At 39.8% G+C, this 14,288-nt stretch overlaps 1 protein-coding gene across 4 annotated transcripts in view; it reads left to right on the top strand.

The window, feature by feature from the left end:
• LOC124391299 (inactive N-acetylated-alpha-linked acidic dipeptidase-like protein 2) overlaps positions 1 to 14,288 on the top strand; it is a 316,808-nt gene that overhangs the window by 254,309 nt on the left and 48,211 nt on the right. For all 4 annotated transcript variants that reach the window (XM_046857781.1, XM_046857783.1, XM_046857782.1 and 1 more), the window contains one exon: positions 4,426 to 4,521. In XM_046857781.1, coding sequence (XP_046713737.1) covers positions 4,426 to 4,521 — 96 coding nt within the window. The remainder of the gene's footprint in view (positions 1 to 4,425; positions 4,522 to 14,288) is intronic.

Genomic DNA, 14,288 nt, shown 5'->3' with positions numbered 1-14,288 from the left:
AGCTCAAACTCCGTGTTTCTCAGCGACAGGCCAGAAACTGATCTAGAGAAGATCTGTGTGGAGGAGTGGGCCAAAATCCCTCCTGCAGTGTGTGCAAACCTGGTGAAAAACTACAGGAAACGTTTGACCTCTGTAATTGCAAACAAAGGCTACTGTACCAAATATTAACGTTGACTTTCTCAGGTGTTCAAATACTTATTTGCAGCTGTATCATACAAATAAATAGTTAAAAAATCATACATTGTGATTTCTGGATTTTTGTTTTTAGATTATGTCTCTCACAGTGGACATGCACCTACGATGACAATTTCAGACCCTAAGTGGGATTTCTAAGTGGGAAAACTTGCAAAATAGCAGGGTGTTCAAATACTTATTTTCCTCACTGTATTTACCATAAAGAAGAAATCCAGCCATGTGCATGTTCAATCATTGTATTTCAAAGAGTAGTTCATATGAGAAAATAACAAAACTGTGCACCGTCATACTGACAACATGACTAAACATTCTGATGATCTTGTTTGTGAACAGTGACTAAAAGACTTTTTATTCTGATGGCAATGAGATGTTTATTGACACAAATAATTAGTTTAGAGAGATGAACTAAGGATTTTAAGAAAAAAAATGGAAACTTTTGCAAGAAATCCAATGTATTGTGCTGCTTGTACATGTTGTTTTGAAAATGCACTTACTGGTTTGCAAATATTAAGGATGATTTAAGAAATGCTCCAAAGCAACTGAGAAAAACTGTAATAGCAATTGATGGAGAGATTTGAGAAAATTGATTCATAATGAATGATACTGATGTTTGTTTTAGCTTGTATAAATAATAGAAATGTGAATTGTTATAATCTCTGTGAGTTACATAAAAAGGAGATTTAGAAATTACTGTATGAGTCCAAGCTCATCATTTATTCAACAGTTTCTCTTAATGTTTGCAAAATATCCATTTGTGTTTTCTCAATCTGAAAGTGTATATTCTCTCAAGAGTCTATTACATTAGATCTTGTGCATCTCTTTTTATTTCCTCTGGTCTTTTGATGTTCAATCAGCTAGTATTATTCTGAAGTTTATATATATATATATATATATATATATATATATATATATATATATATATATATATATATATATATATATATATATATATATATATATATATATATATGCCATTTACAATATAGCCACAAGGAACAGCCTTTATGCTTTGCTTTTGAACAGCTTTTTTCAAGTACATTTTTATTAACTAATTAGTATTTTTTTACTGGCCAATTTAAGCATTATAACTTCCTTTGAGGTGTGTGGCCAATGGAATTAGTGACTGCTACATGATGCGACAGATGATTTCCCTTTGCCGGCCTTGCGTGCTGCTTAACACCTCCACTTATTGCTGTCTCACTGTAGATGAATATTCATACAGCTTGTTACCAACAATAGAACATTAGTTCTGGTTGCTGGGAGAGGCTGTCGAGCTAAACAGCTCCAGGCACACTGTCCCATGCTTCAAAGCTACACTTTTTAGTGCAGCCTGATATATCGCCTCATGCTGATTACTCCATTTAAAGCCTCATTTTGCAGCTTGCATAAACAGTGTGTGTCCCACTCGGCATGGTGGTGAGACTGTGATTATTCCTTCATGCTCTTGCCGTCCGCCAGCAGCTCCAAATGGCTTCTTGGAACCTCTGGTGAGCTCTGGCATGCCACTGCCTACAGGCTTGATAGCTCTAATGTATATTAGTGTGCTAAGTGCTTCACAGTATTGTTTGTTCCATATTTCTGAGGATGTGTTGCAAAGGGTAAAGAACCCTCATCAGCAAAACCATTTTGTATGCTATTTGGCTGTTGCCCAGTTCCTGTGTTGGAACCTCTTTCCGTTGACTGAATTATACAAGAGTGCTACACTACTACAGAATTAATCACTGTTTAGCGTCAGCTTCACTGTTTAAATTCTATAGATATAAATGTGGGATCATTAGACACCTGTGGGTCAGTATGTCCCCTTGTATGTCTTTCAGTATGTGTAGTATGTCTTTGAATGTGAATGTAGTGTAGTGTATTTAAGGAACCTAACATCACCTGAACAACTATTCTTTAGTTATCTTCATTGGCTTTATGAGTAATTCTTTACAATATACACAATATCCTTTTTTTAAGGTATTTTGTTTAGGTTTTGTTATAAGATCCAGCTATTGTACTCAATCCTTTCATTTACTTGTAAAGCAGGGTCTATTACAAAGCATATGTTTCAGTATGACTCTAAACAACTAACGACTTACATTTTTCGGCTGATGCCTTGTAATTACCTGTTGCTGGTTTGGCCTTGCAGCAGTTAGTCCAGCAATAACACATTGGTTATCTAGAAAATAAATCTGAGCTGTTTTTTTTCCTTGTGCACCTGCTGCTTTGCAATGATGAGAGCTTAGAGCAGATTTTCTTTGTTATAAGCTTGTTTATGTTGGTAGTAGATGTTTAATGCAGTGCCACTGTATCTATTTGTATATTTACATTTACATTTACTTTTATTGCATTTACCAGTCATCCTGAGGGTTAAGGGCTTTGCTCTATTTTCCAACAGTGGTACTTTGGCAGTGTTGTAATTGACTTTCCTGACAGAAGCCTAATGCCCGCTATGACTGAACAACAAAATATAGGTTCTGCATCGACTGAATTGACCAGCTAAATTGCTATGCAGTCACATCTATTCTAATTGGTAACATTATCCCTTTATAATTTAGAGGTTAGCTATAATAGTAACTTGCTCAATAATCCTGCAGAAGTTCTTTATTGTTCTATATTTGGACCCCTATTTTATTAACTGTGCAATAAAAGGTCACTTGGCCAAGGACACATCCCTGAGGAACCTCAGCACATTCTGTGGCTTGCTTTAACTAGGAGATTACATCGTCTTGACAGCTTTAGTCTGCTCTCAAATTCTCTGGGAAAAAAAAAGAAATGGGATTTTATTTAAATTGCCCTGCAAAGAGCGCAGCTTTGGAACTCTCATAGGCAAACTCTGTGAAGGAGATGCACTTTTTGTTCAAAATAACCTCTTATGAACCATCAGACCACCAGAAGAGTATTATTACGCAAAAGGGGTTATTACAGGAAAGGTCCTGCGCTGCTTTTTGTTTGCCTGAGGTCATGTAGTATCAACTGATACAAAATGGCTCCTTACAAATGCTTGTGTAATAGACCATTGTGCTTCAAAACATCAAGGTCGGGTCTTCAGGGAGATGAAGAGTAGAGTGGGCAATGTGGCACTGCATCTAATGCCTCTAATCTTCTATGTGGATCTGTCTTTGTTGTGCTTTTTTGCATGGATAATACAAAGAATATAAAGGGGCAGATGGAGTAGAAACAGGAGCTGTCATTTTGTGGGCTTTTCAAAGCACCCTCAGCTTTTCAACACAAGCCATTTTACACATTTTTTTTGTTTTTGTGTGGGTTTTTCATGGTTGAAGGCTTCTGGTTTGTCAGTGTCTGGTATTTTTTCCAATCAACAGCAAACAATGTGATTTATTACATGAATGGATATGAACATGTGTGTTTTTTTTTTTTTTCTACATACATTACAAACTGCATTTTGTAGGTGAGAAATTTATTTTAAACCATTACAAGCCTTCATTGGTTCTTATCCTTCTTGTCCTATAGCCCATTTACACTTGTTTTTGCTTTGGAACAAGGATAAATTCTATATCTATGTCATGCTTATTAGCTAAACATTCACACAGTGCACGGAGCACCTATATAGTGTGTATTTTGTACAATACAAGCTATTAGTCCCATTTATTTATAGTTAATACATTCATTTTTAGAAAAGAACTAATGTAAATGGGCGAAATAAGATAATTAATAAAGACCATGTAAATAGCTGGTAATGACATACAAATCAATAATTAGTCGCACACAAATGCAGTTATTAATCATTATATGCTGACTGATTCCTGGTCCTAAAAATAGTGTTACCAAGGGATGAATGGCATCTTAGTGATTCCTTACACAGTAGAAAACACATCCTAGTGGAGATCTTTAGCAAAAATTAATACAAATGTTTACATTTCAGATTCGAAAAAATATTTATTGAGTCTACATGATCTTTCAGAGGCCAGAGTGCTGATGTATGTATAGGATGTATAGGATGCCCTGATTGAAGCAAATATTTACTGTGCTGCCGTGACCCTTGAAATGGATAGGAATTTTTTATAATGAGCTCTCTTTTGACTGTAGAAGCTATTGAAGTGTCATTGAACAAGGAAGTAGTGTATGCCATTGACAAGTGAGGCTTAATGTGTTAATGCAATGAGAAGCATGGTTCAAATGCCCCTTTGGAATCCATTAGGTATGTAGTAGCATAGCTTGAAAGGTCCTCTGTCATATTTGAAAAGGCTCATGTCTTTTTTGTGTTCTCTGCATATATTTTAAATCTAGACTGCTCCTTTCCTCTATGAGGCCTTCTTCCCCTTCGAGTCATCTTTAACAGAGATGTTGGACCCCACCTTCAGACGTCATGAAACCATTGCAAAGGTATGTTTATTCACTGAATTCCAGGTAGAGGACCCTTTTAATTATTCAGCTTTTGTCAGATTGCTCTTGAGTAGCATGAATTAAAAATTGTCTGCATAGTCACAAGATTTTGTTTTGGCAGAACCTAAATGTGACATGAGGACAGGTAGTGTATTTATTTTGGGGGTGCTTAGCGTGAAAGTTTTGCTTCCTGACAAACCTTTACTGCTACTGAAAACTGAATCTTTCCTATTTCTCCTGTTTATGAATTTTAAAAACAGGCCCTGTGGATTCCTCTGACTTCTGATTTCCATGCAAAGTATTTCTTTGTTTAAACTATTCTGCAAAACTTGATAATAATCTCAGACTCTTAAATAGACCATCATATTTTTGGATGCAGTTAAATACATTGAAGACTTTTCATTCCTCACCTTCGAAGACTTGTTTTTTCTTTTCACACGGCGACATCGCTCAAAGTAGCGCACAGTGAAATGTGTCGCTTTGGAAAAGAAGCTTAAAGGCAAGGCTCTGTGTTTTTTCTTCACTCTAACATCCCTGGCAAACAACAATGTGCGATTATGATGGATGAGCATAATTCATTCTCCACATAAATGCGCATACTAAAAGAGTACTTCCAGGCTGTATATCAATAAACACAACGTCTGGGATTTAGATTCGAAACCAGGTTCCTAGCTGATGTTTTATTTGTGACTTAGAGAATACAAGAACATTTGTCTCAGATTTGGAGATATGGATTCTCACACTGTCATAAATTCCTCTGCTTGCCACACATCACAATTCCCATAACATCTCATGTGCTATTATTTTTTTAATTAGTTCTTTATGTTCTTTTATTTATTACACAATTGTTCACCATTTATATCCCTTTTTTGCCCTGTCTTCATCCCTGTCCTGTCATTGACCTGCTACCTGATTGTGTTCACCTGAACAGTGTTTGATTAGTCTGTGTGTGTGTGTGTGTGTGTGTGTTTAATGTAAAGTCTCTTTAGTAGTATCTTACAAATAGTATTTTACCAAGCAGTTGTCACTTGCCTTCAAACTCTGCATGTATACTTTGCTAATGTATATTATAGTGTACTGTTGTGGTGCAGACCAGTAGGTGACTTGGCCTGATGAGCTACTTTCAGCTAAATAATTTGCATAAATGCATGTGATTGGCCACAGCAGCTGATCTACTACAGGAGATGAAATTATTAATGTTCAGAAAAACTACATTTTAATGACTTTTAGAACTCATACTTTGCTACAGTACAACAGCTAACAACAGCTGCTTTAATTTCATTTTGGATTTTTATTAATGCTTAATGTTTAAACTTTACTGGTGTTAAGAAATGAAAGCGATCTTGAGTCTGATTTGGAATTCAATGTGTAAACCTGGAAGTGTCAAAATATCAGGAAAGAAGGACTGAAAAACTTTCCTGAATAAAAAACAGTGAGAGAGGAGAACGTGTTCTCAGAGATACAGACACACACACAGATACAGACGCACACACATGCGCACACACACACACACACACACACACACACACACACACACACATGCTTGAATTTCTAAACCTGGTCTAGAGGTCCTGTGGGACTACACCAAATGCAATACTTTAAAGGGAGCAAAGAAGGGGGAGATATCATAAAAACATTCAAACAACTAGAGAGGGTTTACAGTGCTCATTTGTCTAAAAGGTGTATCAGATTTTAAATACTAGAATTCATTCACATTTAACATAAATATGTTTAGAATATTGTTCGGAAAATGCAAGGTATGTAGATGGAATAATCACATACAGTATGAGTGATGTTTTTGCAATGTGGGCATGTGTGTGTGTGTGTGTGTGTGTGTGTGTGTGTGTGTGTGTGTGTGTGTGTGTGTGTGCGTCTCTGGTGAATTACATGATAGGATTTATTTATGCATGCAGAAGTTTTTTGTTGATGTAAAAGAAATGCCTGCAGTCTCACACATCGTGTAAGCACATGGGGAACATGTTTCAGAAATAACACATGCACATGATTCATAGCTCTAACATGGATGCTGTGCATCATAAGTGTAAACATATTTTCTATTTGCTTGGCACTCCTACCCACTTTACTCTCAAGTGTGCCTTGTGCAAATTTGCAAATTTATGTCAGATTTTGCCCATAAGAATAAAAAAAATAAATAAATAGTAAAACAAGAAAAAAAAAAGTGTTTCCGAGCCCGTCTTACACTGTTTGTCTGTAACAAGTAAAATATGTAAAAAATGAAGAAATATCAAACAACTAGGATTTCTCCATTTTTTTTTTTTTCTAAAATCCATGATGTCTTATTAGACTTTAAGATAAGCTCTGCTTATGATCAAAAGTGGTACAACATACTAGCATTTTTTGGGGGGTGAAAACAGAAAAAAAAAAAAAACAGCTTGATATAGTGTTAAAGGCAGCTGGGTTTTATCAATTTTATCATGAAACTAATGGGTTCACTAGCTTTAGGTTAGGTCATGGAATCTTAACCTACAAGATGTAAAAATATCTACACTATATGGACAAAGTATGTTTTCCAGCTACAGTATTTGTGCTTCTTCCTCAAACTGTTAACACAAATTTGGAAGCATACGATTGTTTTGGGATTTCTTTGAAGCGGTAACATTAATTTTTCCCTTCACTTTAACTAGGATACCCAAACCTGTTCCAGAATGACAATTCTCTTATGCACAAAGCAGGAGATTTGGTTTACATAGGCTGAACTGGTAGATCTTACCCTGCTATAGGCTTCTGGCCTCAAATCTATTGAATTGGAATGAATTGGAATGCTGACAGCACTCCAGGCCTCCTCATTCTACATCTGTACCTAAATTTACTAACACCATTGTGACTAAATGAGTAATTAATAATAATAATTATTATTAAGTATTAACACAATAATAGCAGAAAAAGAATTCGTTTTACTAGTGTACAATAATAATGTTTCCCCAACCTATTAAATTAATATTTAATAAATAAGTAATACAAATTTCTAAATAATTTGATTAAGATTTAAATATTTTGCTAGTTTACTTAGGGTAGTGTATATCAAGCTACACAACACCTGCAGAAGCCAACTACACCCAACTTTAACCTATCTACACTTTTATTTATTCTCATTGGCATTAAAAAACAATTCTACTCTTTTTTTATCTGTTTTCATCCCAAGCCAAAGCGAAACACAGTAATGTTGTTGTTAAAGTTACAAGAGAAGATTTCTAGCCATTTAATTTATTTTGGGGGTGATTTTGTTCTTGTTCTTGATTTTGATGCAGTGTTCTTTGTGTATCTTCATACTCATCATGATCATTAAAATAAAAAATTTAAACTGGATAAAGCCAATACTAGCGAGATAGTCAGTTAATCAGGTCTTTGGCTGTAGTTATTTCTGGCACATTGACGTAGGAGCTGGTTTTAGTGACTTAGAATATGACGTGTGTCCACATTATCCTGCCAATTTGTGCCTGTAGAGTAACGGTAATTACTGTGAATTTCTTTTACAAGGTTGTCACAGCGACTCACAACAGCTCAGGAACATTGTGTTTTAGAGTATTTCTGCTAGACTCAATACATGTATTTTTTCTACCATTTTACCCAAAGAAATCCTATGCACTGCAGCTCTAAGGTTGTATTATGACAATTTTCCTTACAATATAATTGTTAACACATAATGATTTATTTTACTTATTTTCTAGCTCAGTGTACCTCTGGCAGGTCAGATATAAAAGTGGAGAAGTCAAATATCAATGTTAAAAACGGAGTAACTATTATATATGTATCTACATTTATTTAGAGTAAATATGCACAGCACTTAAAATTGTATAATGATACAAAATAAAAATCTTATAAGCAAAAAAAATGATAAGGCAAAAAAAAATATCACATTGTTAGGGTGCGGACCACAAGCTGGAAGCTGGAGTAGCTCTTTAATGTTTATTTGGAGCGTCAGTACATAGACAGTGGGGAGAGCTTAACAAACCATAACAAGTGATGAGTCCTGATCGTGGGTGTAATCCTTGGAGTTAAAGTAATCCAAGGAATGAAAGTAATCCACTGAAGGAGAAGGTCGGGGTACGAAGCAATTGAGTAGGATCGACACAAGTAAAAGGGGAATGAGAGCTTATATGGGTAATCGGTAATGAGAGACAGGTGAGTGCCGAGGGGGACGTGGCAGGTGGATTCCTGACATTACCCCTCTCTCCAGGCACCTGACTCCCCAATACCATCCACACCAGGCAGGCCAGGGCACTCCGAGGAAGGCCCCGGTAACCGTCCAGGGTCAAAGGAAGAGGCCAGGAACACACCGCCAAGAAACCGGAGAAGTTCGGGAAGGACCTGAGGCAGGGCCCTCTGTGAAGATCTGAGGCTGACCGATGTCCTCAGCAGAAATCAGAGGCTGAGCGACGTCCTCGGCAGGGTGCAGAACTCCGAGATGGAGCGGCGCACTCATAGGAACTCTGAGACGGAGCGGCGCGCTCGTGAGAACTCTGGGACAGAGCGGCGCGCTCGTGGGATTTCTGGAGCGGAGCGCTCGGAGGAACTGAAGGTGCAGGCGTGGAGATCTGCCGTTGTCATCCCCAACATCCCCAGGAGTTGTCTAATGAATTCAGCATATGAGCCAAAATTGCCTCCTTTCATGCTCCAGAGCTTGCTGGCTCCAGAGAGAGCATCTCCAGACAGGAGGGAAATGCAAAAGACGATCTTGGCCCGCTTTGTGCGGAATTGGGATGACTGCACATCTACGTACCAGCCAACGCTCCGTAGGAATCCCCCCCACTCGGCCATCTCGCTGGAGAAGCGAACCGATCCGCGAGGAGCGGCGGCGAGCATGATCCGCGAGAAGCGGCAGTGAGCTTCTGGGTAAAACCCGAAGCGGAGTTTGGCTGCCGAATCCTTGCAGCAGGGCGATTCCTCTTTCGGTACTGGTCCGACCTTCTGTCAGGGTGCGGACCACGAGCCGGAAGCAGGAGTAGCTCTCTCATGTTTATTTGAAGCGCTCAGTAGGACAGTGGGAATACAGACATACACATTAAGAATTGGTATTTTTCCAATACCATTTAAAAAAAAATATTTTAAGTTTTACACTAAGAAAGAAAATGTTCAATAACTTAAATATTTAACATTCTAAACTTTATTAGCGTTTTCTAGGATTATTTATAGGTCAGAATCTATAATAGTGACCATATGTAATATTCTAAAACATATGTTCAGATAACATTTGAAATGTGATTGGATTTAAAATAGATCATGAATTTTTTTTCACACATTTATAGAGACCATGTTAGTTTGAGTGTCAACTCTGAAATGTAGCATTTCATGAAAGGGCTTTAGGTATTTGGACCCACTGTATTTAAATAGTTTCTGTTAATGTTACAGCAAATGTATTAATGTAACCGGTTGCTTGACTCAGATCTCAAATAGTCACTCTGGCTAAATGTTAAGCTTTAAATGACAAAAGCATTGGTCAGAGAACAAATCCAAAAAATGTAAAAAATATTTTTACATTAAACATTTAAATCATTATGATTTTACTTTTGTGAACACTAAAACTATATAAGTAAAATTTTCCCTAAAAGAGTTTATTGCAGCAAAAGTAATCGAGCAAAGTAATATAACACTCTCAAGAGAGCATTTGTTACATTCTTACTATTTCTTTAACAATAACTTGTTAAGGACATTGATAGCTTAATATTTTACCCAAGAGTGTCTGAGTGACAGCTGACATTTTTTTAATTATGTATTATAAACTAAGTTAATTTTATGTGCTTATAAACAGTTGGTATAGTAGAGGTGCACTGGAACTGGGGCTGACTTTTCTGACTAGTGTGGTTTCACTGGTGGGGTGACCAGGAAGCTATAAAAAGCACAGGGCAAGTGGCACAGAGACACAGCATTAGTTCTCTCAGGGAACTAGGGTTCCCTTCCAGGAACTCGAGCTGCGTCAAAAAGCTTTGGGGCGTTTGGTAAAGCTTTGGGGCGTTTGGTAATGCCATGGTCGGCCAACAGGAGGAGACGGATTCCATCCCGGCAAACTATCTCCAAATTTGCTCCAACATATGAGGATGGAGCCAACCCTGCCATTAGGGTTGCACAAACCAGTGCCCTCCTAATGCTTGTCCCAAGCCCGGATAAATGGGGAGTGTTTCGTTAGGAAGGGCATCCAGTGTAAAATGTAAAAAAAAATAAAATATGCAGATCACGAAAGAGAATTTTATAGAGGATTGGTCGAGAGTTTCTGATGGGGTAATGAACGTGAAGCTGGCAGCTGAAGGGGTGATGATAAATGTCATCTGTGTGCCTATGCCTTAAAAAGTGGATTGTGAGATGGAGGAGTAGGAAAAATTCTGGAGTGAGTTAGATGAAGTGGTAGAAGGTGTACCTTCTACCTTGTACCACTTCTACCACGTCTGCTAAATGCCTCAAATGTAAATGTGTACCTAGGAATGAAAGCTTGCTGATTGTGACAGATTTAAATGAGCATGTAGGTGAAGGGACAAAAGGTGATGAGGAGGTGATGGGTATGGCTTGAAGGAAAGGAATTTGAAAGGGCAGATGGTGGTGGATTTTGCTAAAAGGATGGAAATGGCAGTGGTGAACACTAATTTTAAGAAGAAGAATGATCATAGGGTGACGTATAAGAGTGGCTAACGGTGAACACAGGTGTACTATGTTCTATATTGTACTATGCAACCTGAAGGACATTGGAGACTGTAAGGTATTGGCAGGGGACAGTGTAATTAGACAGCATCAGATGGTGGTCTGAAGGATGGTTTTGGAGGTGAAAAAGAAGAGGATAAGAGGACGGATTGAAAGAAGAATAAGATGGTGGAAACTAAAAGAGGAAGACTGTAGTATGAGATTCAGGGAAGAGGTCAGACAGGGGCTCAGTGGTGGTGAAGTAGTACTGGATGATTGGGCAACTACTGCAGAAGTGATAAGTGAGGCAACTAGAAAGGTACTTGGTGTGACATCTGGAAATAGAAAGGAAGACAAAGAGACATGATGGTGGAATAAGGAAGTGCAGGACAGCATAAGGAGCAAAACAGAACTGGGATTGACAGAGTGATGAGTAAAGTAGGCAGGAGTACAAGGTGATGCGGCAGCAGATAAAGAGGGATGTGGTGAAATCCAAGGAAAAGGCATATGAGGATCTGTATGAGAAGTTGGACACTAAGGAAGGAGAAAAGGATTTTTACCAATTGGCCAGGCAGAGCGAGCTGGGAAAGATGTGCTGCAAGTTAGAGCAATAAAGGAGGGAGATAGAAATGTGTTGACTAGTAAGGAGAGTGTGTTGAGTAGATGGAGGGAGTATTTTGAGCAGCTGATAAACAAGGAAAACAAGAGAGATAGAAGGTTGGATGATGTGGAGATGGTGAAGCAGTGGAACTACAGGGGAATAAATTTGATCAGTCACACCATGAAGTTATGGGAAAGAGAAGTGGAAGCTAGGCTGAGAGACAAGGTGACCATATGTGAGCCACAGTTTGGTTTCATGCTGAGGAAGAACACCACAGATGCCTTATTTGCTTTGAGAATGTTGATGGAGAGGTATAGAGAAGGTCAGAAGGAGTTGCATTGTGTGTTTGTGGATTTAGAGAAAGCGTACAACAGGGTGCTGAGAGAGGAATTGTGGTACTCTATGAGGAAGTCACGTGTGTCAGAGAGGTATGTGAGGGTGGTGCAGGACATGTATGAGGACATTGTGACAGCAGTAAAGTGTGCAGAAGGAACGACAGACTGGTTTATGGTAAAGGTTGGACTGCATCAAGGATCAGCTCTGAGCCCTTTCCTGTTTGGTGATAGACAGGTTGACGGACGAGGTCAGAGAGAAGTCTCCATGGACTATGATGTTTGCTGACTATATTGTTATTTGTGGTGAGAGTAGGGATCAGGTTGAGATGAGCCTGGAGAGGTGGAGGTACGCACTGGAGAGAAGGGAAATGAAAGTCAGTAGGAGTAAGACAGAGTACATGTGGGTGAATGAGAGGGAGGGGAGTGGAGTGAAGCGGTTGCAGGGAGAAGAGGTGAAAAAGGTGGAGGAGTGAAGAAAAGAGTGCAGGCAGGGTGGAGTGGGTGGAGAAGAGTAACAGGAGTTATTTGTAATAAAAGGGTATCTGCAAGTAAAAGGAAAAGGGAAGTGAAAGGGGAAAGTTTATATAACTGTGGTGAGACGTGCGATGTTGTATGGTTTAGAGACAGTGGCATTGAGTTAAAGATGTTGAGGTTTTCGTTGGGAGTGACGAGAATGGACAGGATTAGAAATAAGTTTATTAGAGGGACAGCGCATGTAGGATGTCTTGGAGACAAGATGAGGGAGGCGAGATTGAAATGGTTTGGACATATGCAGAGGAGGGACATGGGGTATATCGGTAGGGAAGACATGCAGGTAGTTGGGTTAAAAGAAGCAGGTGTAGAGGACAGGGGATATGGAGATGGATGATCCACTGTGGCGACCCTTAATGGTAGAAGCCAAAAGAAGAAGAAGAAGAAGACATGAGGATAGAGCTGCCATTACCTGGGTCTCAACCTCTGTTTTGACAGGGTGTCTGCTGCTTTGTTTAGGTGGCCCTGGATACATGCTGCTCTCAAGTAGAGGAGTTTACATTGGGCCCGCTGGAGGATCTGGTGTGCCAGCCTGTATAGGGGGCGTTTTTGCAGATGGTTGATGTATAAGACCACTGATGTATTGTCCAACCAGATCAACACGTGGTGATATATGAGGTCTGGGAGAAAATGTTTCAAAGCCTTCGTAACACGTCGGTGCTGGTGGGTAGGGCTTATGCCTCAGCAGGTCAGCCTGATACGCCTGTAACAACTGTAATGGTGTGCAGGTAGGCAATGGCTTGACCTGCTAAGCCATAAGCCCTATCCACCAGCACCGACGTGTTACGAAGGGGCATGGTGGGCAGAGTCAGGGTCTTAAGGGACGATGCGATACCCAGGTAGAGATAGCTAGCCGGCGTCTTTAAAACCTGGGACATCGACCCGTAACCACACAATTCAAGTCCCACTACGTGAAGTACAATGAGGATTTGAACTGAAGAGTCAGGCCGAATACAGCCTAGCCCAGGACCTGGACACCTTGGTGTGCAGGTCCGGAAGAAAGGCAGACCCCGACACGGAGGTTGTGACATAGGTCGCAGAAAGCAATCGTCGAGCTAACTGGATTCCTCGTCGCAAGAGGAAGAAACTACCTAAAGGCGTTCTTCCAACTTGCGAGCGAGTGCTGGACCAGGCAGGCAAGGAAGGAGAAAGGAAAAAGCCTGTCTCGAATCCCTCTGCCGGGTCCATCTGCGAGCTTCAGGAACCAGTGTGCCGCTCTGCCTCAGCGAGAGCGGAGCCAGAACCACGAGGAGCCCTAGAGCCATAGACATGCAAGCACAATGTGCGGGGAATATGCACCAAATGAGCACAAACCAATCGCCAATTACGGGCAGGATGTGCACGGCCGGCATTAGAGCTGCCCTCGAATCCCTCTGCCGGGTCCATCTGCGAGCTTCAGGAACCAGTGTGCCGCTCTGCCTCAGCGAGATCGGAGCCAGAACCATGAGGAGCCCTAGAGCCATAGACATGCAAGCACAATGTGCGGAGAATATGCACCAAATAAGCACAAAACGAGCGCCGATTATGTGCAGGATGTGCGCAGCCGGCATCCTCGAAACCGACCTAACATGCTCCACTCACAAGCAAGAGATGCACGGGCTGTTACTTTTGCACTATCGGAGCGATCATGAAATATACATTTCTGCCCCAGTGGAAGTTTTTTTAAAGCT

Source organism: Silurus meridionalis, chromosome 9, assembly GCF_014805685.1.
Source record: "Silurus meridionalis isolate SWU-2019-XX chromosome 9, ASM1480568v1, whole genome shotgun sequence".
Lineage (NCBI taxonomy): Eukaryota > Metazoa > Chordata > Actinopteri > Siluriformes > Siluridae > Silurus > Silurus meridionalis.
This window is presented reverse-complemented; position numbering and strand designations above follow the sequence as displayed.